The sequence below is a fragment of the Aptenodytes patagonicus genome, chromosome 16 (assembly GCF_965638725.1).
Source record: "Aptenodytes patagonicus chromosome 16, bAptPat1.pri.cur, whole genome shotgun sequence".
Taxonomy (NCBI): Eukaryota; Metazoa; Chordata; class Aves; order Sphenisciformes; family Spheniscidae; genus Aptenodytes; species Aptenodytes patagonicus.
Window position 1 is genome coordinate 851,813 of NC_134964.1, and position 24,666 is coordinate 876,478.

The 24,666-nt window shown below is 60.1% G+C and overlaps 1 protein-coding gene across 1 annotated transcript; it reads left to right on the forward strand.

Moving 5' to 3' along the window:
• The first annotated feature begins 127 nt into the window (after positions 1–127).
• Positions 128–11,476, forward strand: SPATA20 (spermatogenesis associated 20). Its single transcript, XM_076353676.1, has 16 exons — positions 128–169; positions 1,382–1,519; positions 1,785–1,849; positions 2,264–2,418; positions 2,652–2,795; positions 3,068–3,269; positions 3,367–3,497; positions 3,591–3,695; positions 4,200–4,274; positions 4,487–4,699; positions 4,852–5,044; positions 5,825–5,993; positions 6,455–6,663; positions 6,805–7,004; positions 7,126–7,206; positions 11,211–11,476. The coding sequence occupies exons 1-16, from the start codon at positions 138–140 to the stop codon at positions 11,379–11,381; spliced, it is 2,283 nt and encodes a 760-aa protein (XP_076209791.1). The 5' UTR covers positions 128–137; the 3' UTR covers positions 11,382–11,476.
• Positions 11,477–24,666: the final 13,190 nt, after the last annotated feature.

Consider the following 24,666-nt stretch of genomic DNA (forward strand, 5'->3'; position numbering starts at 1 on the left):
GCCCGGCGAGGAGGGCGGGCCGGGGGGCGCCGGGCCAGGCCGCGGCGGTGCCGCCCCGGAGGCCTCGGGCCGGTCACGGGGAGCGGCGGCAGCCCCGCCCCGCCCCGCCCCGCCCCGTCCCGCCCCGCCCCGCCGCCATGTTCGCGGCGCCGCTGCGCCGGGCCCGCAGGTACCGGCTGGGAGCGGGCGGGGGGCGCCGGGAGGGGCGGGGCCGGCCCCCGGGGGCGGGCGGCTGGGGGCCCCGGCTGCGCCCCTGCGGGGCGGTGGGCGGCGGTCGCTGCGGCGCCTGGCGGCCCTTCGGCATGACCGCTGTCTCCCCCTGCACCTCCCTCAACCTCCCCTGCGCTCCTCCAAATCCTCCCCGCATCCCTGCACCCCTCCTATATCCCCTACATCCTCCCTGCACCTCCCACATCCCCCTAAATGCTCCCCTGCATCCTTGCAATCCCTGTACCCCTCCTGCATCTCCCCTAAACCCCCCCCGCACCCCTCCTGCATCCTCCCTAACTAAACCCTCCCTGCATCCCTGTACCCCCCTGCGTGACTTTGCATAGTCATGCCCCCCTGAATCCCTCCTAAATCCTCTCTGCACCCTTACACCCCTCCTGCATTCCCTGAAATCCTCCCTGCATCCCTCTGCGTCCCCCTGCATCCTCCCTAAGTCCTCCCTGCACCCCTCCTGCATCCTCCCTAACTAAACCCTCCCTGCATCCCTGTACCCCCCTGCGTGACTTTGCATAGTCCCTGCACCCCCTTCCTGCACCCCTCTCGCGCCCCCTCCGGCATCCCAGCGTCCCACCCCTGCATCCCGCCCAGCAGCAGGAGGATCACTCCGGTCCCCTCCTGTCCCTTGCTCCCCTCGCCACGAAGAGCCTGTGCCGCCCTGCCCGCACCCTGACCCCGCACCTACCCCGGCACCCGCGGGAGGGGATTTTCCTCTCTGAGGACACACGGAACAAATCCCGCAGCTGCTGCTCCCTTGCCCGCGGCTGTCGGGTGACTGTGCCCCCAAAGGATGCCAGTGGTGGGTTGGGGGCTGGAGGGGAGGGAGCCCTGGGGATGGCGAGCATGGGAAGAGCAGCCTCGCCTGAGCCTCCAGCAAGTGGGGAAGACTTTGCAGGGGCTGCTGCCCTGGCGGAGGGGTCCTGGGGGGGGGACGGAGGTGGACTGAGCCCCAGTGGAGCTGCCCAGCCCTGGGCCTGAGAGCGGTTCCCTGGCACAGGGGGCGAATAGCAGGGAGCGGCACCCTGTTCCGGGGCCATGCTGGGCACCCAAGGGAGCCTGGGTGAAGGTGGTGCTGGTCTGGGGTGTCGCGGCTCTCTCCAGGGGCTGCGCTTCGCTGTGGTGAGCAAGGAAATGATGAGCCTGTTTGGCGTCGCAGGTGCGTGTTTCTAACGGGGAGCGTCACCATGGCCACGGGGGGGACAACCAGCCCCCCCAGCGTCCCTCGTCACACCAACCGCCTGATTAACGAGAAGTCCCCCTACCTCCTGCAGCACGCTCACAACCCCGTGGATTGGTAAGAGCGACTCGTGTCTTTCTCCCTCCTCGTCCCGTGTCCGTGGGGCTGAGGGACTTGCTGCCATGGAAGCGATGGCAGACGAAGCAGTGTGGCCTCCTGTCCAGCTCCCCACAGGCTTGGGGTCCATGCTCCTGAGCCAGCCATGCCCCCGGCTGTCTTGACCGCTCTCCACCAGGCAGCGGCTTCTCAGGCAGCTTTAGAGGAGCCCGTGAATCCTGGCAGCAGTGACCCCTGAAGCTCCTTTCTTGTCTTCCCTCCACAGGTTCCCTTGGAGTCAGGAAGCCTTTGATAAAGCAAAGAAAGAAAACAAGCTGATATTCCTGTCAGGTAACCAGAAACAAGACGTATTTCGTGTTCCCACGTGTTGTGCAGTAGATGACCAGATAAGCCGGGCTGTGTCCTGAGCTGGTGTGTGAATAACTGCATAGGTAAGGCTGAACACTGGGCACTAATTCTCTGCCAGCAAGAGAGGGCTTTAATAGCTCTCGCTGAAGATGGGCTGTATCCAGGGGCCCTCCTGGCTACCAGAGTCCTCGGCCAGTTTTTAGGAGCAAGAGCTGGAGAGCCCAGGAGGCCCTGCAAGCCTCCATGCTCGCAGGAGGCCTTTCTCCTCCACCTCTTCTCCAGGGGGGCAGCAGCTGTTCCCCATAGCAGGGTGTCCCACCTCTGAGCGATCTCCCCATAACGCCTGTCCTGCTCCCCGCGAAGGGCCTTTCCTCACTCGCCCGAGCTTGTTTTCAGTTGGCTATTCCACCTGCCACTGGTGCCATGTGATGGAGGAGGAGTCCTTCAAGAACAAGGAGATCGGGGAGATTATGAACAAGAACTTTGTGTGCATCAAAGTGGATCGTGAGGAGCGGCCAGATGTGGACAAAGTGTACATGACCTTCGTGCAGGTAAGGGAGGCACGGGCAGGGCTCGGGAGGCTTTAACTGTTTCAGGATGAGGTTCATGGTCCTCAGGCAAGAAGAACCAGTATGTGGGGTGGTCTGAATAGGGCCATCCACGATCACAAGGATGGAGAGAAGCACACATCTGTCCTCAAGTGAGGCACGTGTGTGTGCCAGAGGGGTACAGAGCAGAGGGTGCCTCTTGCATGACCTTGGTGCACCCGTGATTCGTCTTTCAGGCAACCAGCGGTGGAGGTGGCTGGCCGATGAGCGTCTGGCTGACTCCAGACCTCAAGCCCTTTGTAGGGGGTACATACTTCCCTCCCGAAGATGGAGTTCATCGTGTTGGCTTTCGGACCGTGCTGCTCCGAATCGCAGAGCAGGTACAGAGCAGGAATGGCGTAGCAGGCAGTGCTCAACCAAAGGGGCTGCAGGGAAATTGGTCCGGGCTTGATGGGTGACTGAGTTAAGAGATACAGTCATGAGAAACAGTAGCCCAGAGAACACGTCAGAGCTTTGGCTGGGCTAGAGATGGATTGGGACTGATCTGGGGAGGGGAACCGAGAACTGAAGGTGCAGTTTGGACTGGTGCAATGCAGGAAGCAGAAAGAGAGACAAAAAATGGAAGAACTGACTTTCTCACTCTGCATCTTAGTGGAAGGAGAACAAAGATGCCCTGTTGGAGAACAGCCAGAAGATCCTGGAAGCATTGCTATACAGGTCCGAGATCCGTGTGCGGGGCCAGGAGTCACCCCCACCATCCAAAGAGGTGATGGCCACCTGTTTCCAGCAGCTCTCCAACTCCTATGATGAGGACTACGGCGGCTTTTCCGAATCCCCCAAGTTCCCCACCCCAGGTCAGTCTGGCCTCTGCTGCTGAGCCTCACCGTGGAGCAGGCAGCGCCGGGGGGCAGAGCCCACCCCACAGCCTCCCACTTTCTCCCTGTATTTCAGTGAATTTGAATTTCCTTTTCACGTACTGGGCCCTGCACCGAACAACTCCACAAGGTGCCCGGGCGCTGCAGATGGCTCTGCATACCCTCAAGATGATGGCCCATGGGGGCATCCATGACCACATCGGTCAGGTAGGAGGAAAGCCTCGGGGGTAAACCCCTGGCATGCCCAGGAGGCGTGGGGTGAAGGCGTGGGGTTGAGATGTGTCCACTTGGTTGTTGCAGGGGTTTCACCGCTACTCCACTGACCAGCACTGGCACGTCCCTCACTTTGAGAAGATGCTGTACGACCAGGGGCAGCTGGCAGCTATGTATAGCAGAGCGTTTCAGGTACAGCCGTGGCATCCCTCTGCGGGGGGGCTCACGTGGCACGCTGAGTGCTGGCTGGGGAGGGCTGGCTTGGTTTAGGGAGCAGCTTTGAAGCCTATTCCCCAAGATGTTCCCCGTCCCATGGGCACGGAGCAGTCCCATGCTCCCCTTCATCTACTGGTTTTCATCCGGACAGGAACACTGCACAAATCCGTGACAATTTAGCCCCAGGGTTTTGAGCATAATGGGGCAGGGAACAGCCTTCTGGCTGGTCTTTGCACGAGTCAGCAAACACGTGCTGCTGCCTCTGACCTTGCTGTAACTCCAGGGTTGCTCTCCAGTGCCTGTAGACTTATGTCAGAGATCTTACTCCGAATCCATCCACATTTAAAATCCCTGGACATAGAAATGTGTTTCCCCCCCTTTGCCAGCTCTTTAAATCAGAATCACTTATTATATCTTGCTGTGTCTCTTGCCTCCCCTCTGCCCCTTGTAACATTGATGACCGCCCCGTGCCTCCCGCAGATCTCTGGCGATGAATTCTTTGCCGATGTCGCCCAAGATATTCTGCTCTACGTCTCGCGGGACCTGAGTGACCAGGTAGGTTGTTCCCTGAGCTGGGCCAAAGGGAGACGCTTACCCTGCCCTGCGACGTGACTCGGGGCTGCTTTTCCCTCCCTCCCTTCCCAGCTGAGCTCAGTCTGGGGCACTGCCGCGGCTCGCTGGCCAGACTGCCAGCCCAGCAGTGATGGGGAGCTGGGTGAAGGTGCTGTCCCGGTAGCTGGAGGGTCTCTCCGTTGCTCTTTTCCCAGGCAGGAGGTTTCTACAGCGCAGAAGATGCGGATTCCTACCCGACCACCGCATCCGGAGAGAAGCGAGAAGGAGCTTTCTGTGTGTGGGAGGCTGAGGAAATCCGGGCTCTCCTTCCTGACCCTGTCGAGGGGGCCACAGAGGGGACGACCCTGGGAGATGTCTTCATGCACCACTATGGAGTGAAGGAGACCGGCAACGTGAGCCCCATGAAGGTGAGGGAGGGCAAAGACCTGCCCAGTACCGGGAGCATCGGTGGGGGACCCACACCCCTGGGCATGGGGGGATGGCAGAGCAGCCCCAAAGCACACGGGGTCCAACCCTTCCTCAGCCTGGTAGTGTTCATAGAACGGGGCTCTCCTTTCAGGACCCCCGTCAGGAGCTGAAGGGCAAGAACGTCCTTATTGTTCAGTCCTCCCTGGAGCTGACGGCAGCCCGGTTCGGGCTGGAGCTGGGGCGGCTCGGTGCCCTGCTGTGGGAGGGCCGGCGGAGGCTGTCTGCAGCCCGGGCACAGCGGCCGCGGCCACACATGGACACCAAGATGCTGGCGGCGTGGAACGGTGAGAGGCGGCTCAGCTCCGGGGGCTGCGTGCCTTGGCCAGACCCTGCCGTGGCTGCCTGGGGCCAGCACGTTTCTGGGGGCTTGTAGCAACGAGTCCTGCTACACCCACGGAGGCGGTGGGTGGGCTGGGGTCCGGGGCTGTGGGAGCACCTGGGGGAAGCTGCCCCACACCTGCAAGCCACGGGGCTGCCGAGGGTCGGGATATTGCTCTGGCTTTATTTTCTTCCCCTGTTGCCAGCAGAGAGCAGCAAAACTCTTCCCCTGGCTCAGCCCGGCTCCCCCGGTGGGGCTCTGGGGAAGGGGACTGAACTGGGGATTCAGGACCCAGGCAGGGCACAGAGCCCATCTCCACTGCTGCATTAGCTGGGAGACCACAGCTCTGTGTCCGTCCGTCCAGGTGTCCTGCGCAGGTAATAACTGCAGTACCCTAGGCACTGCTCCCAGCAGTAAATGCCTGGGTAGCTGGGTCTGGAGCTGGTGTGAGCTGGAATTATACCACGTCCTGCAAACAGGAAGACTCTCTTAAGCCCTGTTTCTGCCCACAAGCAAAAGCTTAGCTCTTGCTGGCCTTGCAGCGCTCTGTCCTTCTCTTTGGTGACAGTAAGTGACTTTCTTAGTGGTTTGAACTGAGTGGAAGAGCTGATGACTGAGCCCTGACTTGCCTCGAATGTCAGGGAGGATGAGCTTCATGCTGAGCATCCTTTAAAGGAAAGACGGTGACACCCCCACCAGTCCCTTGTGCCCCCCTGAGCCTCTCCCCGTGTCTGTGCCTATGCAGGGCTGATGATCTCGGGCTTTGCCCAGGCCGGGGCGGCCCTGGCCAAGCAGGAGTATGTGAGCCGGGCTGTGCAGGCAGCTGCCTTCCTGCGGAGACACCTCTTCGACCCCACCAGTGGGAGGTTGCTGCGGAGCTGCTACCGGGGCAAAGACAACAGGGTGGAGCAGAGGTGAGCAGCGGTACAGAGAGTGCCTCCGGACCTACCGGCCACCCTGTGGGAGCTGCCCAGGCCCCCGGTGGTCCCCATCCTCCCCTCCTCCAGGCAGGACTGAACTTGGAGGGAGGGAGGCTGTTTGCCTTGTGCAGAACTGCCTCTGGTGCAGTTTGGGATGGATTAGTGCCCCCCCCCCCGCAGTGAGGAGGAATTAGGGTCAAATCCTTTTCCATTCCTCATCTTTGGAGCTGGCAGAAGCCTTCCCCTGCCCTCCCCTGCTGCCGCTCGACCATAGAGAAACCAGGGGCTGAGCTGTGTGATGACTGGGCACAGCCGCTGCTTATCTTGGACTGAGCTCTAAGGTGGCATCTCCTCGGGTAGCAGAGACCAGTAGGTAGGGCTTTGCTGGGTTGTAGAACATTTCCCACCTGGCCAGCGTAGAGACCCTGATGCTCCTTTCCCATCGGCCGCTGCAGCGCCGTGCCCATCCAGGGCTTCCTGGAGGATTACGCCTTCGTCATCCAGGCTCTCTTTGACCTGTACGAAGCCTCACTGGAGCAGGGCTGGCTGGAGTGGGCTCTGCAGCTCCAGCACATGCAAGACAAGCTCTTCTGGGACCCCAAAGGCTTTGCGTATTTCTCCAGCGAGGCTGGCGATCCCTCTCTGCTCCTGCGCCTGAAGGATGGTGAGCTTGGGGACATGGCCATGCTCTGCGTGGGTTATGGTGTGGGGCAGCTTAGGGAGGGCAGGGGTGATGCCCGGCTGGAGGACCGAGCCCTGGGGTGGTGAGGCATTGGGCTGATGGAGGAGCTGTTGTCCCCTGCAGACCAAGACGGAGCAGAGCCCACGGCCAACTCTGTCACTGTCACAAACCTGCTCCGAGCAGCTTGTTACTCCGGCCATACGGAGTGGGTGGAAAAAGCCGGGCAGATCTTGGCCGCCTTCTCAGAGAGGCTGCAGAAGATCCCGATAACCCTGCCAGAGATGGCCCGGGCCACCGCTGTCTTCCATCACACCCTCAAACAGGTACGGGCTGGGGCTCATGTGTCCCCTACGGGACCTGCCGCAGGGAGGGGGCCTGGTGGTGGTGTGGGTGCAGTCACAGCTCTGCTTTCTCCCTCCTGCCACCCACGCTCTCCCTGGACAGGTCGTTATCTGTGGGGACCCGCAAGGAGAAGACACGAAAGAGATGCTGCGCTGCGTCCACTCCGTCTTCAGCCCAAACAAGGTAGAGGTGCCAGCCCTGCCTGCCAGCCCTGCCAGCCCTCCCCTGGCCTCTGCGCAGCCGCTCCCTGCCAGCTGCCGTCACGCTCTCTGCTGCCACCTGCATTGCTGGTGCCTTCATCCTTTCTCCCAGTGCGGCTGTAGCATCCATCCTCCTCCTCCTCCTCTGTCCTGCCTCCCTTCTGTGAAGCATCCTGTCCTTCCCATATTCATAAGCGCAGCCGGCAGGGCCATGGCTGAGCCCCTGCACCCCTTTCCCTGGCACAGAGTGCTGGCAGCCCAGCGAGTGGCTGCAGCAGCGGCTGCTGTTGCTGCCGGCTGTTTTCACAGCTCTCAGCCTGAGCCCAGCGTCCCCAGCACTGCTCTCCCAAGGGAAAAACCTTTCGTTCCGGTGCGGATGTGTCATGCCCGGTGTGGATGCGTCACGCCCGGTGCAGATGCAGCCAGTGTCTGGGTCACCTTCTGCCTGGAGCCACCCTTGCACCCTTGGGAAGCGGCAAGGCCATACCTCACTCCAGCTGTGGGTACCTCCGTCCGGGAGGGGCTGGCTTTTCCCAAAAGCTTTACCCCCAGCTGTGCTGTCGCTGTTCGCTGGGGTTACTGCCTCGCTCTTCTTGTCTGCGTCCCCTCTCAGAGATGCGTCACTCGGTGCATCCCACGGAGGGGCCGTGCTGCCATGGGGATGGAACTGTTTGCTGCCCGCGGAGCTGGCAGGGAAGGGCAGCGCGGCAGCTGGCGCCTGTCATGTTCGGCAAACAGCGTCCCTGCCCCGGGGATGGATGGCTCACGCCTTGGCAAGGCTGTTGAGCCGAGGGAAGCAGGGCTGGGCTGTGGGCGAGGGGGCTCAGCATTTCAGCCTCTGGACCGGATTCATCCCTGCCTGTCGGGGTCCTGGTGCCAGCGACTGGCACGTTGAGCCACAGCGTGTGGGGAGCTGGCACTGGGGCCAAAGCACCAGTTTCCCTCTGTAACCCCAGCTAGGGTGAACTGGGGAGGGCTGAGCCATCAGCACGGGATTCCCTGCTCTGTCCTCGCGTTAGCTTAGCCCATGGAGGCTTTCATCCCTGACCCTCTGCCTACGTGCCCAGCGGTGTTCAACGCCGGTGTTGGAGGACAGTCACAACTTCTGCCTGGGAGTGCAGGTCAGGGACGCAGCTCTCTGTCCTTCCTCCGCCATCTCCCGTCCAGCAGCGCCCTTGGCCATGCTGGTCCCCGTGCTGCATGCGAGGCCTCTGCTCCTGCGCTCTTCCTCTCTCCCTGTGAAGGATTACAGTGGGTGACCCAGTTTGCAGGGACGGGAAGGGACGTGGTGGCAGCGGGGAGCCCAGCGCCACTGCTAATAACCCTCTCCCTTTCCCTGCAGCTGGTTCAGCCGTTGGTCGCCTGAGTCCACGTGGGCTCTGGGTTGGGGGAACGCAGCCGGCAGCTTCGGGGTCTTGAGCAGAGCAAATAGCACAGCCATTCCCTCTCCTCCCGTGCAGCTTGGTTCCCTCCTGCTAAGCTGGTAACAAGCCCGGCTGGTGGGGATGCTTGCTCTTCAGGGGCAGGTCCGTCTCCCCCAGGCTGTTGCCTTCCTCAGAGCATGGAGGAAGAGGAGGGCTGGGTGCTCTGGATGGATATTTCTGTGGGGGAAGCGAAGCTCGGGAGCTGCCTGAGGACAGCGGTGCCCGCCTGGGCTGCGTGCAGGGGGGCTGTGCGTGGAGGGGTGCACGGGGGGGCTGCAGCTGGAGTATGGCAGCAGGCAGGGCCGGGGGCTGGGCGTGCCTGCCCTTGTGTGTGCCTCATGTTGTGATGGTGGGATGGATCAGGAGCCGTCCCGTTCGGCAGCCTGAGTTTGTTTCCTGGAAGAGGGAATGTGGCAGGAGGATCTCTGCCGGGAAGGCTCTCTCCCCGGAGGAGCGCAGCCCCACGGCGGCTTCTCCGGTGCCACGCTCATTCCCCGCAGACAGCCTGATCTCTGGCAGTAGTGATGGCTCCTCGTCTGGCAGAGGTGATGGAGAGAAGGGAGGAGAATCCCACTGCTCAGAGGATCACACTGCCTTCAGGAGCAGCCTGCTGCTTCCCAACAGCTATTCCTCTTTCTGTGCTGCATTGCACAGAGAAGGGAGACGCGGGTGCTCCTTTTCCCACCTGCCTTCAGCCCCTTCCAGCTGCTCCCCATCTCTCCTTCCCCACCCCGAGAAGCTGCCCGAGGCAGAGCAGCCCCGGGTCACCCGCTCTGCGGACGTGGCAGCTTTGGGAATCGGCTTTGCCAAGGCGTTGGGGAAACGTCACCGCTGTGTCCCCTGCCACCCCCGCTCCCCTGGTGCCGGCAGGGCGCTGGGGGCTAGGCTTGTCTGCAGGAACACAATTAATTAGGTCGTTCCAGTAATTAATTCCTTACAAACCTCACATTGAAATCCTTGCTGTAACGAGACGCCAATGATAAAATGGCATTGAGGTCGCAGGTTTAAATGGACCCCGCGCCCAGAGGAGCCCTTTGCCGCAGGCAGCAGCCACTGCCGTGGGGATGCACGTGCTCCAGGGGCGATGCCAGCGGCTGCTCCCCTGGGGGTCCCGGTGCCAGGAGCAGAGAGGGATGGATCCCTGCTCCAGGTCTGGATCCTGGATCCTGGTATAGATCCCTGCCCTGTTAATGGTCTTTAGGGTAATTATGAAGGATCCCATTATCTCTTCAGCTGCAGAGTGTTGTTAGCCTGCTGCTCGCCTTCATCCTGGCCCCGCAAGAGGACCTTAGGGAGCTTGTGAGAAAAATGAATAATGAATTTCAGATTGGACATGAATTGGTAATTAATCACTCCTGGAATTAATTCCAGACAAAGGCGAGGGGGGAGGATGTTGGGGGGGGGGAGCAGGAGGCAGGCAGTGAAACAAGCTGAGCCAGAGCTGGGTCAAGGCAGGGGCCGAGGGGGAGATGTGGGGTCATCAGGGACCGCAGCAGCTGTTGTCCAGGGCAAGGGCTTGGGGACGCGGTGACTCCCTGGGGACACGGGGTGAGGGCAGCCCCTGCCAGGCACGGGGGAGGCTGCACAGGCATCCCTGCTGGGTGTGGGTGCTGGGTTTGCTCCTGGCCCCGGGGCCGGTGGCAGAGGATGTCTCACGCCAGGCAAGCAGTGCCATGGTGGGAGGTGTGCGTGCCACCGCTCTGCGGCTGGCAGGGGCGGTGGGAGCCGGGGCGGCAGTGTTTGGTGTCAGCATCCCTCAGTGGCAGCGGCATGAGCAGCGCAAACGTGTGGCGAGCATGTCAGTGCTCAGCGGACACTGCGGCGGGCACACGTGCGGGGCTGGGGCCGGGCACGGGTGAGGGACAGCTGTGTGCCCTGGCAGTGGGATGCTGCTGCCGCTGTGCCTTGGGCCTGGGAAGGGTCTGCGCTTTGGTCACCCTTTGCATCTGTGTCAGCACCAGGCTCCCTGCCTTTCCCCTGATTAGCCTGCTAGCCCTGAGGCTTTGACAAACATTTTCCCTTTCAGAAAAGCTAATTATCATGGCAGCCCCTTCATCACCTCTGGCTGGTGCTGCCGTGTCAGCTGGGAGAGCCCCCGACCCACTGCTCGCTGGTGTCCGAGCTTTTGGGAAGCGTCTGGAGGGCAGGAGGAGCTGGGCTGCAGGGTGGGAAGGGGTGATGCTGCAGCTGGTGCTGGGGTTGGGGCTACCCCTGGGCTGGTGAGTGTCCCCAGGGAGCCAGCTGGCTCGGGCAGCCCCCCTCTGGGCCGGGGTGTGCCGGTCCCTGTGCTTCATTCCCCGGCTGCCAGGTGTCTGGAGGGGAAAAGGGAGGCAAAGCTGCCGGGGATGGTGTAGACCATGGGCTCCCTGTGGCGCAGGCGCGATGGGGAGGTGGCTGCCGCGGGACCCTGGAGGAGGGCTGGCACGGGTCCCCTCAGCTCCCCGTCCCCTCCTGTCTTTGGGCGAGTGCGTGGGGGGACGCTGCCAGCGCTTGGCACGTCTGCGGGGAGGGAAGGACCAGCTGGCTGGTGCTGGCTGCGCTCTCACAGCTCCTTCTCCGGCAGATGCTGATACTAGCAGATGGAGACAGCTCTGCGTTCCTCTACCGCCAGTTACCTTTCCTTGCGTCCCTGGAGAGGAAGGACGGGAAAGCCACCGCCTATCTCTGCAGCAACTTCGCCTGCTCCCTGCCCGTCACCTCGCCCCAGGAGCTGCACGGGATGCTCTGCTCGTGAGCCCCTCTGCCTGCAGGAAGGCGAGGGGGAGGCAGACTGTCACGCCAGCCTGGGAACACGGGAGAGAGCCGTAATAAAGCCACCCTGGGCATCAACTGCCTCCCGGACGGTTCCTGGCAGCACAGTGGGGCTGTGCCCTTCTCTGCCTGCAGCAGGTCGGGCTCTGCTTGCGCTGCTGCTCTGGCAGCATCTTGGCAGAACAGGCTCTGGTCCCCGGTGCTGGTTTTGGCACGGCCAGGAGACACCCACCGAGGAGCTTCTCCTCCCCCTGCACATGCACTTGCTCCTCGCCTCTTCTCGCTGAGGAAAGGGAAAACAAATTAAATATAAATCCCAGCGTTAATGGAGAAGTCAGATGGGAAAACTATTAGGGTTCCTATAGCAACCTGGGGCAACGTTGTCAAAAGCACCTGGATGACTTGGGAGTCAAGTGCTTTTGAAAGTGTTACTGGTTATGACAGCCGCGGTATTTTTCCATTACAGGGTAGATTGTAACATACATTAAGTTAAAATATAGCGCACGCAAAAAACCTGCCGATTACCACAACTGATGAAAACGTGCCACGAGACCCAGCCTAAGCACTTCCAAACAGCTAAACGTCCCGTGCTGGCTTTGCCAAGGGTGCAGAGACCTGGTACAGCTCGAGAAAGGACTTCTCGAAGTCTCCTTTTCTTTGTAAAAGGCCCAGCAGCCAGTGCCCGTGTCCATGCTGGGATGGGGCTTGTGAGGCTGCAGTGTTTCCCCTGGGACCCGCAGCGAGGTGGGGAGCTTCCCCGGGGCTGAGGCGGCTGGAGGGGGCAGGCGCCAGGGCTGAGGACACGGGGAGCTGGGGGGGGGGGGGCCGGTGTGCCCCGTGGCTGCCCCGGGGTCCTGAGCATCACTGCGGGGGGGTGCCCCCGCTTTGCACCGCCCCGGCTGGGGATCCCCAGCGGGGATGGCAAGCAGGGTGATGTCCCACCTGCGCCTTGGCTGGGGCTGTCAGCCCTCCCTGCTGGGGCAGGAGCCGAGGGGCTGGGGACCCCCGAGCCTGCAGGCAGAGGGGCTGGCAGGAGAGCGGCCGGCAGCAGCTCCGTGACAGGGAGGACGGCTGGGCTGGGCTGGAGCAGGCAGGGGCGGCTGGCTGGTGAGGTGGGTTGGCTGGGGCTGCATTTTCAGGCTGGGTGCTGTGGGTGGGTGCTGCCGGTCGGGGTGCTTGGGGCTGCGGCTGCCCCAGTCTGGCCCCTGACTTTGCTTGCAGAAAGTTTCAATAATAGCATGAGAAATAACCCCTAAAAATGCCTTTCAGCCAGCATTTGAGGAGGGGGCTGTTCGCTCTGAACTTTCCCGGCAAAGCCTAGGCTGGAGCAAGAGTCTGGCCCATCCTCACTGGGGGCTCGGCCGCATCCTGCTGATGCTGGCCATGGGGACGGTGCTGCTGAGTCTTGGCATCTCTGCATGCCGAGCAGAGGGAGATAACCCACCCCGGCAGAAGTGGGATGCTGTTGCCAACCACACAAGCTCCCTTTGCTGCAGCGTAAACTTTTTTTTTTTTTTTTATTCTCCCTTTCCTCCCGCCCGTCCCTCCTCCTCCTCCGTGCTTCCAAATGGGCAAGTACCACATTTCAGCATCCCTCTGATACCCTGGGGCTCCCCTGGCATGGCAGCCCCAGCCCCGGCTGGTGGGATGCTGTCGTCTGGCGGCAAAACAGCTCCGAGCCGCGCTGCCCGCTGGCTTTCCAGTGGGTTGTGCCAGGATTTGGGGGTAACGGGCCAGGAGAAACGCCTTTGAAGTCAAAGAGGAATTTTGCACCTCATCCTGTGAATGCTTTTTCTGCTTGTTGAAGAGGAGGGGTTTTTATTTTCTCTCCTCTCTTGGTTTTAAAAGCTGAAGTGTTTTTGGAAATCCAGCTGAAAATTGCTGGTTTGACAGATGGCTGGCTGCTTTCCTCTGGTTTTTGTTTTTGGTTTTTTTTTTTTTTTTAACTTGGCATCTCTGCTGCGGGGATTGATTTGACACCCGTCTTCATGAGCGCTTGGAGCAGGTTGGTGCTGTGTCCGTGCCAGGAGAGCATCCTCGGAGAGTGGGGCCGGCGCTGAGCACCCCGTGGGGAAGCCCAGACGTCTCAGGCCCTGGGGCTGGCCAGGTCCATGTGCAGCAGCCATCCCCAAGTTGGCATGGTGCTGGGGGCGATGTGCCAAGCTCGTTTTGGTGCCCACCAGCTCCTGTGGCACAGGCACCGAGTGCCTTTCTCCTGCACCGTCTTGCTTGTCGGTGCAAGCAGCCGCTGGGCAAAAATGTGCTGTGAACCTCTGTCAGGATGAATTGGGCTCACCTCTCAGAAAAAAACAAAACAAAAAAGGAAGAAAAGTTCACCGTAATACATAACTGATGTTGTGGCATCTCGGTACTCCCGGCACCTCCGCCTCGCTGCTGCCTGGGAGCCGGTGGCCCCGTCCTGCGTGGCCCCGTGGGTCACACTCTCTGCCCCGTCCCCGGAGCAACCCGGCTGCTTCAGCCCTTCGGGTTTATGGCCTTGGCAAGGGGCCTTTTTGCTTGAGTTCAGTTGCAACACCCCCCCTCGCTGGTCCCCTCAGTGTCCCCCGGGCCGGGCTGGGCTCTGGCGCACCCATGGGTGCTGCTCCTCGTCAGCAGGCGGTGCCGAAGGAGGGCCCGGCTGCGGGAGCCGGCACGGCCACAGCGGTTAAGCCCTCCCGGCGATGCTTCCTTCCTCATTACTTTCCTGTCGTTAACCCACCAATTTCGCTGCAAATGCCGTTGATTTGCTGCAAGCGTTTTCCAGGGCGATTAACGGGAGACAGGGCTGGCAGGGTGCTGCCCAGCTGGCCTGGGCTCTCGGGGGTGTGATGGAGCGGGGTCTCGGTGCTCAAGGGTCCTGTGCCACTTCACAATATCCGTTTTCCTGACCCCTTCCCATGTTTCCTTTGGCAGCGGATGCGGGGCCTGCAGGGGACTTGCCCCAGGGCAGCACCGGACCCCCCTTTCCCCGCCAGCGGGGAGGCTCAGGGTGGCAGGAGGTGGCATCCTGCGCTCCCCCGTGCTTCTCTCCAGCTGCAGAGCTGTTGGGGGAAAAAAAAATGCATTAAATAACCCATGTGCTGCTTTTTCCCCACGAACGCTTGGATTTGCCATCAGGCTGCTCTGGAGGGCGCGGGGGGGGTTTATCACCCTGCCTGCGGCTCTGGGCTTGCCTGGAAGCCCCAGCAGCTGCGGATGGGGAGAAGCAGGTTTTCCCCTTCCTTTTTTTTAATAAAAAACCCCCACCTTTCAACACTTCAATTTTTAACTCTTACACTGGGGGATCTGCAGTGCACCCCATCGCTCAGCCCACCGAGGCAGCTGGTCGGGCTGATGCCCATCATGCCCCTTCGGGGGTCCGGGGCACACGGTGAGGGGAGGCAGCACCAGCGGCCACCCTTGCTGCTCTATTGAGGCTTTCCCTCTAATTAATATTCCCCAGCAAAGCCGGTGCTGGTTCTGGGTCTCTCGGCTTTTATCTCCGTTGGCATTGATGTGACATCAATGGGAGCCGGGGCTTTGAAAGCTGTTTGTTATTTGCAATGTTGCATCTGCGGGAGAGGGAAGATGGAGAGGGGCGTCCCCAAGCCCGGGTCCAACCCTGCTTCGGTGCCTATCCCCCCCCCTCGAGGCACACGTGGGGGTGCAATTCAGCCATCCCTGTTTCCAGCCCCTCGGAGAAGGTACGTTGGGCAAAATAATGAGGTTTCTGCACCCGGTTGCTTCCCTCATGGGTGCCTGGGCATGGGTGCCCAGTTCACACCCGAGCACGCAACTAATTCATGTGTGAGCACCCAGTTAGGTCACGCCTGAGCACCCCATTGCACCGTGCTTGGGTGGCCAATTAGTCAACACCTGAGCACCCAATTAGTCAACACCTGAGCACCTGCTCACGCCTGAGTGGCCGATTACCTCCTGCCTGAGGGTAATTTTGGGCATAAATGGGCAGGTTTTGGTAGCTGGGGGCTATAGTGGTGCCGATGAGGGAGGAGGTTGGGAAGGGCTAGGTGCTGGTCATGGCTGCTCTGGAAGTGATGGAAAAGCCCCATGGCACCCCAAAACATTGAGGGAGCCTGCAGCACCCCAGTGCAGGCAGTCCTAGGGAAGGGCAGGGGCAAGGAGGGCAGGAGATGTGGGGCTGGAGCCCCGCTGGTGCGAGGAGTCCCTCCGTGCCTGTCCCGTGCCGTCAAGCCCAGTTACTCCAACATTCACCCAAAGGGAATTTGCAGCCGGCGAGCTGGCATGGTGAGTCCCCTGAGTCGCAGCCTCCTCCCTGGGGCATTTTGGGGAGCCCACTGGGGTCCCTTTGCACGGGGTGGCAGGTGGGGGGCTCGTGTTGGGTCGCAGCTGCCCTCCTCCGGCATCCTGCTGGAGCGTCCGCAGGCAGCAGCGGGGGCTGGCACGTGAGCCGGCCCCGCTTCCCCCTCCCCACCCCGGCGTTTGCGTTGCACAGATGTTCACGCCATCCAGCTCCAGTAATTCCAATATTCCTGACAAGTGAATTTGCAGCTGAAGCCGGCCAACATTTGCTCAAAATGTGCTTTTTTTTTTTTTTTTTTTCTTTTTAAACTGACTTTCCATGCGGAGCGGTGCCAGGGACCAGGGGGGCCGCGCCAGACCATGGTGTGGGGGCTCTGTAGGGGGGCCCCACTTGGCTCGGCCACTGCCTCAGTTTCCCTTCCTGTGAAAGTGTGTCCTGGCCGTTCCTGTCCAAACCATCCGCCACCCCCGCGTGGCCCTGGAGCGTGTGCCCTGCTCTGCCTCTCTCAGAGCCACCGTGTGCTCCAGCTCCTCTTTTGCCAGGATAAATTGGGGACCCCAAATGCTGCATTTCAGGGCAGTGTCCCCCCAAAGCGGGGAGCAGGGGGACCCCAGAGACAAGGCACACCTTGCAAGTGGGTTGGTGTTGGGATGCTGCCGGGTGCAGTGAGCAGTCAGCGTGATGAGGATGTGGGATGGGGATGCTCCCTGCCTCCCTCCCCAGAGGGAGAAAACACAAGTGGGGCGCAGCCAAGCCGTTTAACGTGGGGTTTTTACTGGGCAGAGAGGGGCAGACACGCTCCAGGGGCCGTGCAGGAAATTCGCTGCTGTCCCCAGGCCGGCTGCTGTTGCCAGGCACACGTGCTAGGGCGTTTTGGGGACCATGATCCCCACATGATGCTCAGCCACTCCAAACAGGTGCTGCAGCTGCAGACTGATGCCTTTAACCAGTTTTAACCCTTGGAGATGTCCCCCTTCCGCCTGGCAGCGCTGCAGCAATCTCATCCACTTCTCATGGGACTGTCAACCTTGGCCACCACTGGGAAGGATGGGAAGGGATGGCTGGAGGCCCTGCAGCGCCCGCGGCGTGGCAGGAGGCCATCTGCGCTTATTAAGGGTTATGCAATAGACACTTGGCCATTACACGGCTATTAATCCTCCTTTAATATGGTTTTGGTATTTACTGACCATGGTAACTATTGCATTAAATTGAAATTAAATGTGTATTTTGGAGGCTTTACAGAAGGGCGGAGGAGGACACATGTTAGCGGGTGCCTGGGTGGGATGGGGGGTTTTGGGGGTGCACAGAGGGACCAGGACCGCAGTGGGTCCCACGCAGCCTCGTCACTAGCATGGGGATGTCCCCCAGGTGCTGTGCCAGGCTGTCAGTCCAGGTGAGGTGCCGGTGGCATCTCCGGTGCCTTCGGCGCTTTGTGAGCTGCTGAATTAGCGGTGAGAGATGCTGAGGGCTCCCTGGGAGCCTCGGCTGCTAATCAAAGGGGAACAGGCTCCACTTTTCATCTGGGGTTTTATACACAGCTCCAGTGGGGCGGAGGCTGCTCTTCTCCCCATAGCTGGCTGGATTTGGGGTTAACCCTTCGTGTGCTGCAGCCTGGCAGGAGCATGTAGCGACGCTTCATTGTATCAGCTAAGGCTGAAACCCACATCAGGGACCCTAGGGCTTGGGGAAAGCAGGAGCCGGGCAGTGATGCCCAGGTTTTTGGGGCCAAGTCTCCTGCTGGAATAGCAGGATGGGGCCCCCACCCACAGGAGCTGGGTTTCTGTCTGCAGCATGGCTGTCCTGAGGCCACTTCCCCTGGTGCCTCGGGGCTGATGCCCGCTGGCTTGCTTGGGGGCCTTGCCCACAGACGATGAACCTGCACGTCCCTGCCCGACCCAGCACTCTCCTCCTGTCCCTGACACCCGTGAATCTGGGACAGGCAGAGCCAGGCTCGCTGCCGTTATCCATGGATTAAAGGCAGCTAATTTAGTTTGCCTTATGGAGGCTAAATTGGATCGATATGTTGGGGTGAAGCACATAAAAGAGGAATCGATAGGTGTTCAGAAATGCAGGAGATGGGCTGTATAGCTCTATGCGGTGATGCTTTTGGGGCCAGGGTAGTGGCGATGCCTGAGTGGTGCAGAGAGGTGGAGACGTGGGAGCCGGTGGCAGGCGATCCCTCGGGCGATGCACACCAGCAAAGCAGAAATGCAACTCAGCACAAGGCTTTCATCAGGTTTTTGCAGCTCAGCAGACTGGAGGCTGCCGTGACAGGCGCGAGCTACGGCTCTGCGGAATTTGCGACATGGGTTTGACAGCCAGCCCCCACCCGTGCCGGCATGCTCGCCCCTGCACTTGCTGGGAACGTCACGGCCGCAAGGAAACTGGTTTGAGGTTCAACCAGAATTTGGGCAGAACCTGACTTTGGCCATCTGCAAGGTGTGCACCAGCCAGGCATCCTCACAACAGGATGCTCGTTGGTGTAAACTGGGGATGTCCCAGTGGCCCCCCAGGGTTCCTGAGCCCCTGCGGCCACCAGCAAGGGCTTGGTCTGTCTCCCTTGTGCTGCCTTCTGGCAGGGCAGCGCGGCGGGAGGCAGGGTCCTTTTTCATAGCTGACAGCCCATGAATATTTATAGCAGCGTATTAAAAATGTCCACCGCATCCCAAATTAGTCATGGGGCCCTGGATAGACTCGGGGTGCTGGGTACGGTGGCACTGACGTCACCCCCAATCCATGGTCAGATGGTGGTTGTGTGGCCCCACAGCCGGGGTGTGATGGAGCCGGGGGTCCCTGTCCCTCCAGGACTGCGTGAGCAGCTCCCAGGTCCTGCCTTTGGATCAGACCCTGCTCCCACATGCGACTCCCTCGTCCCTCCCAGGCGTCTGCTTGGGATGCTGGCAGCACCAGGCTTTCTACCCCTCTCGGCACCTCTTCCTCGCCATCTCCTGCTTTAAAACTCAGGTTTCTGTGGCTGTGACTGATGTCTCCATCAGTTGCTGAGGGGTGCGGGAGCTGCTCCCCCCGCCGCGTGCCAGGGATGCTGGCTGCCTCTGGGATGTGCAAAGCGTGGCCAGCACAGATGTGTTTATCTCCCAGAAAAGCAGGCAAGAAAGGGAATCGGTGTTTTGGTGAACGACTGGAAATTAAAGGGGGAGAAGAAGGGGACAAAGCTATTTCCCAGCTCCTAAGGGGTTGGCAGGGATAACAGAGAAAAGAGCAAAATCTAATTTAGAAACAGTCTACAAGGACGAAAGTGCTGGACGGGGACCTGGTTGTACCAAAAAGCCTTAGCCCGAGCGTCGATGGAGGATTGCACTGCAAGCCCATGGGGGCTGGATGTGTCCCAGCAGCCTGGCCCGAGCTGGGGGCAAGAGCGGGTCTCCCCATGGTGTTTGGGGACCCATGGGAAGGCTGGGCCGGGGGCTAAGCTCTGGCAGGGGAAGGTCTCTGGCTTTGCTTTCTTGCTCTGTAGCTCCTCATTGCTCTGAATGCTCTCCACCCTGGCCCTGGCCAGGGACCTGTGTGTTCCCAGCAGAGGTTTGTTTCACCTGGAATGGACCGCCAGAGCTGGGCAGTCAGCCTCCGGTAGCAGACACCACACTGGGAAATGCTGGTATTTTTATTAGTAGTAGTATTATCAATAATAAGCCTGCTTGCAACGGGGGTGTCGGTAGCATGGCCGAGAGCTCAGCCCCCGCTCTGAGCACACTCTGCAAGCTGCTGTCCTGGTCACGAGGAATTAAAACCCTACTTGCTGAGGCTGAGCGCTGACGAGGATGGTCCGATGCCGGGGGTCAGAGCCTGCACCGGTGGGGTCTGTGGGCTGGGGGATGTGGCTGCCAGGCACCCCCGGGCAGCTCTATGCACCCCTGGCACGAGGGGGCTCAGCCCCACAGGAGGGTTCATCGGGTCGGGGACCTCCCATCAGCAGGTTTATGGGGATGGGACAGGCTGGGGAAAAGTTTCCCTCCTCTCCCCGTGGAAAACATGATCCCCACAGGTCAGGCATCCCTGCAGGTCCGGGGATCCCATGGATCCTCTCCCTGCAGGTGTGGGATTCCTGGAGATCCGGGATCCCCGCCAGCACGGGCAGGACGCCTGCCCCACGGGGCTGGACATGGCTGATCACTCCGTGGGAGCAGAGTCAGAAGCAGGAGGAAGGGATTCTGCTCATAGAATCATAGAATCATAGAATCATTGAGGTTGGAAAAGACCTCTAAGATCATCGAGTCCAATCGTCAACCCAACACCACCACCCACTAAACCATGTCCCTAAGTGCCTCATCTACTCGTCTTTTAAATACCTCCAGGAATGAACCTCAGAAAAGTCATAATTTAAATTTAATTTAAATTTCTATTATTTTTTCCTTCTGTATTACTGTTTTCTTCACTAAAAGGCATGTTTTTCACCTGTTGGCAAAACAAGGATCTTTCCACACACAGCTCCCGGGCCGGCCAGCGCTGGTGAGGGGCTCGGTGAGGGGACAGCCGGGGAGGGGGTGGACGGGGGGGGGGGGGGGGAGTACCCCGTGCTGGGGGCAGGCAGGCAGGGGCAGTGAGGCAGAGCAAAAGGAGGTAGGAGACAAAATTAGGAGGAAATCAGGCTGGAAATGTGCCCCAGGGAGGGAAAGCTCTGCATGTGGCTGTGGCACAGCTGGGTTAGCCCAGGCCGGTGCAGAGCAGGGGGTCGGAGTCCCCATCCCCGCACTGCTTTGGCAGAGCCCGTGCGCCCCTCACCCGTGCTCGGAGCCCTCCACCTAAACGGGAGTGGGGCAGGGCGGGCAGCAGGGACTTGGGGTCCTTTGAGACTTGCAAAGCTGAGAAGCGCAGGCAAAAAACCCTCTGGGAAGCTGCTGTTCTCTCTCCACGCCTCCTCCCTGTCTCTCTGCCTCTCTGCCCTTTTGCTCTGGTCTCCCTCATCACACACTAATGATAGTCCTGGTTACTGCCACTAATGAAGGGCCGCGGCTTTGATCGCCGGGACAGATCCTGTGCTCGTCTCTGGCCGAGTTCCTTGGAGCATTAATGAAGCCCTAATGATCTCCTGGGGCAGCGAAGGGGAAGAGCTGCGGTGGGGCGGGGGGGTCCTGCAGCTCCCCCGGAGGGGTACAGCACCCGGGCTCCTCCTGAGCCGCATCTCCATGGCAACGCCGAGGGATGCTCCTGCGGGATGCTCTTGCAAGGCCAGCGAGGGGAATCCCAGCATCCTGGGGGCTTCGGCACTGCGCAGAGTCGGGGAGAAAACACCTGTCTGGACTGGGAGCACGGCTGTCCGTCTGTCTGTCCGCCCACAGCAATATCCCTGCGGATATTGCGCAGAGGCGCTGCTTGATCTCGGCCCCGGCAGCAGCCACTTAAAGCCCACGTCCGCACGGCCTCCCCTGCTCCCCAGCCTCGCCGGTGATGACGAGCGTCTCCCAGAGCAAATAATTACAGAATTAACCCCACAATCCTTTCAGTCCCTAATTTTTCCGGCCCTGACCGCATCCTTAGCTTAGCTTCAGCGAGCAGAGGGATAGAAATCTCCAGCCATTTCCATAGCATGGCACCAGCGCAGCGTTTGGCCCCGAATATATATTTCTCTGTAACATCTGTCTTTCCTGTAGTTTTTATTACTAGACACATTTGTATTAAAGTAAGCACAGCCCAGGAGCGGGGGTCTCGGGGGTCCTTGTGACATGTCGGGACCAGTGGGGAAGCTGGGATGTCTGGGGCTGCTTCGCATGAAGGCACGGGGTGGTTTGGGATTTCTCAGGGCAAAAATCAGCCCTGCAGAGGAAACGCAGAGCTGTGCCGGTGCTCGCTGGCAGGTCGCTGCGGGACGGTGGTGCCTTTGGTGGGGCTGCCCTCTTCTCCCAGAGTTGTCACCCTTGTCCCCCCAGGCTGTGCATGGGGAGCTCAGACTGCTCCCCTTCATTTGTTGCCGTTTATCTATAATTTAGCATGGTTTTTACTTATATTCTAATTGAGTTTCATGTGTCACAGTGTGTCTCAAACAGAAAATATAAATATTTAACAACATCCACTGGTAATAAAGATTCACATTTGCCTCATTCTGGTTCCCAGTACATGAATATTCTGCACCACGCTTCGCGGGTATTAACTTCATTCAGATTTCTCCCCGGTTATGCAATATAATGGTAACGACAGATAGAAGCCAGATCTTAAAAAAAAAAAATAATCAGAACCAACAACAACAAACCAGTTTGATTTCATTAACTCCCCTCCGTTGGTTAGGGGAGCACTAATATGATTCCTTTCATTGCTGGCTCCTCCGTGCATGCAAGCGCCATGTGCCCGCTCCGGCAGCGCTGTGGGTGGGAGCTGCCCCAGTCACACCAGTACGGGCGAGAACTGGGGCACGGGAAGGGCAGGGGCAGCTGGGGGGGGGGCAGGAGGCATCTGAAGCTCGGGTCTTGCAGGACAAGGGCTGAATGGAGCCTGGTTTGGACTGACATAAAGCCGGGATCGCGTCCCCGCTGTGCTGCCACTTGGGCAGGGATGCAGGTGGGGTTGGACGTGAGGTAAAGCATCACTGGTCCCCGCCTGCCTGGGCTGGGGCAGGGCTGTCACAGCCGGGTGCTCGGACGGTGAAATGGGCTGGGGCCACAGCGGGAGGAAGCCCCGGGTGATTTTTGGGTGGTGGCTGCTGCCCGTGAGGACAAGGTGGGTCTGTCCCAAGCTAGCGGGACCCGGGCACCGCGGGAGAGCGGCTCTCGGGGCAGGTCTTGGGACTTGCCGTGCTGGGAGTGACCGAGCACCACAGCCAGGTCTGGTGCGCCGAGGGATGCCCAGGTCTGTCCAGGGGGAGATGAAGCCATTTGGGCCACAGCTGGGTCTGGGCTTTCCACTGAAACAACCCCCAAACTGCATTTTGTACCATTATGAATGTTTTAAGGCAGGGCCAGTCTTCTTGAGCATGTCGGCTCTGGCATGGCAGGAGCAGCGGCAAAGTGGAGACGGGATGGGCTTCAAGCCTGACAGCGCCCTGCACTTTGCTGTGGGGCTGCTGGGAGGTCGGCACGGGGCAGCTGCTGGTCCCTCGCCCCCATCCTCGTGTGGTCTGTGGACTCAGGCTGCTCCTTGGAGAGCTCCCGCGGAAAAGGCTGGAGCTGCGAGCTGCTCAAATGCTGCCCTGCAGTCGCCAAACCCACTTGGTACCCTGAGAAAAGGGAGGACAGGGGGACACACTGGGCTGGTACCAGCGTGCAGAGCACAGGCAGTGGCAGGGGGCTGGCACTGGGCTCCCTTGGTGTTATGGGGCTTCGCAGCACTGTGCTCCCTTCTCCAGCCCGGCACACATCCCCTGGGCTCCCTGCACCCCACAGGGCAGCCAGATCCCTGCTGGCTCTGCCCTCCTCCCACGCCGGCAGCCCCAACCCGCTGGATCCAGCACCTCCTGCACGCGTGAATCTCATTTCAGCCCCATGCAGCTCCGGCCGTGTGTGCTCACGAGGGCTGGGCAGCCCCAAACTCCTTCTTTTTTGCCCCATTCAGGTGGTGACCCTTGCAGCCCACGGTGCCACTGGCCAGGTTAAAACCCCAGTGGCAAGCTGCTCGTGTTCCCTGGGGATTCATTAAGGCAACCACGATTCATGCCGGAGGAAGGCCACGGATGGGCTGCATGGCTCAGCTAAACGGTGTTGAACTGGCTAAAAGCACCCCAGTACCACCGGCACCTCCCCACCATCACGGAGAGGAGCGGCTGGAGCCGGCGCAGAGGAGGGGACCACATTGAGCAGCCGGCATGTGGCTCACACCCGGGGCTTGCCGGGGCCGCCGTGCTGCTCTGCCACCTCTCGTGCCGCGTCCCTTGCTTGCATCTCACACGTCCACATGCGCACGCCTTGCTCGCACGTGGGCTCGCCGGCACGGCTCGCTGGATGCTGTCTCTTGGCGGGGCTGGGCTCGACAGCGAGCTGTTGCCTGGGTTCCCGTATATCATGAAGATGTTGCAAGCTGCTGAAAATTCAAAGTGCTGTTTTAATTATGTGCTGTGAGGAAAGCAGCCTGAATCTTGGAAGGAGGCTAATGACGGGACTGCCAGGATATTTTCAGTGGCAGAAACCCAGAATACATCCCAATGTATCTTTAAAAGGGAAAAATGTCAGGTTTGTCTATGAAATAATAACTAATAACCTATAAACAATGACATCACTGTCCACCTCGCTGCTGGGGAAGTGATTTAGAGATGCCTTGCCTATGTGAAACGGGAACATCTGCTCTCTGCTGGAAAGAGGAGGAAGATCTCCTCATCAGCATTAAATTTAAATGAGCCAGTCCTCATTTGCACACTTCTGTCATGCTCCGGCTCCTGCAAGAGGGTGACTGGGGAACGCAGTTTTCGGCAAAGGTTCAGCAAGCCGGTTCTTCCTCCCTGGCTTTCTAAAAGTGTGAAAAACAGACTTTTCTGTCCAAGAAGGCTCCCCTGGGCACGGACCGACCCGTCGCAGCCCCACGAGCAGCCAGGTGGGATTGGGTCTCCCCCTGCCCCAGCACTTCGTGCTCAGCATCTCCTCCCGGCAGGGCCACCCATGCCCCATTTCACACGGGAGGGCGAGGACAAAGCATGCCCCGGCGTCCCCACGGGTGTGACAGAGAAGCCCTGCACTCTCGGTGATTTAGAAATTGCTTTAGGGCTAAACGAGGCCAGGGTGAGCCCACCCCAGCATCTTGCAGTGGGTACCCACACACCCCAGCCCGAGAACCACCGTGGCAGGTCGGCAGCACCCGTGGCTGCCCGGCTGCCCCGCTCCTCATCAGCCACCCGCATCGCAAGCTGCCAGCAGGCTTCGGCGTGCTCCACATTATTTTTAATTATATTTTACTTTAAAGGGCCATTAGTTACAAAGATTTCTCAGCAGAGGCCTTAAAAAAAAAAAGAAGGAAAGGGGTAAAAAAAAAAGCCCTTTCCACATCAAGGGTTGCGATGGGTGAGCTGGAATATGAATAATGATTGAGAGGGGTTAAGCAGTGATGGAGCAAAGTTTGGGGTGCAGAAGGC

What these genes read in the sequence shown, in the direction of transcription:
- SPATA20 (XM_076353676.1), top strand. Translation starts at nt 138, where the DNA reads ATGTTCGCGGCGCCGCTGCGCCGGGCCCGCAG. An exon ending in GCAACGTGAGCCCCATGAAG is followed by an intron (nt 4,700 to 4,851) that starts GTGAGGGAGGGC and finishes CTCTCCTTTCAG; the next exon opens with GACCCCCGTCAGGAGCTGAA. An exon ending in GACAACAGGGTGGAGCAGAG is followed by an intron (nt 5,994 to 6,454) that starts GTGAGCAGCGGT and finishes CGGCCGCTGCAG; the next exon opens with CGCCGTGCCCATCCAGGGCT.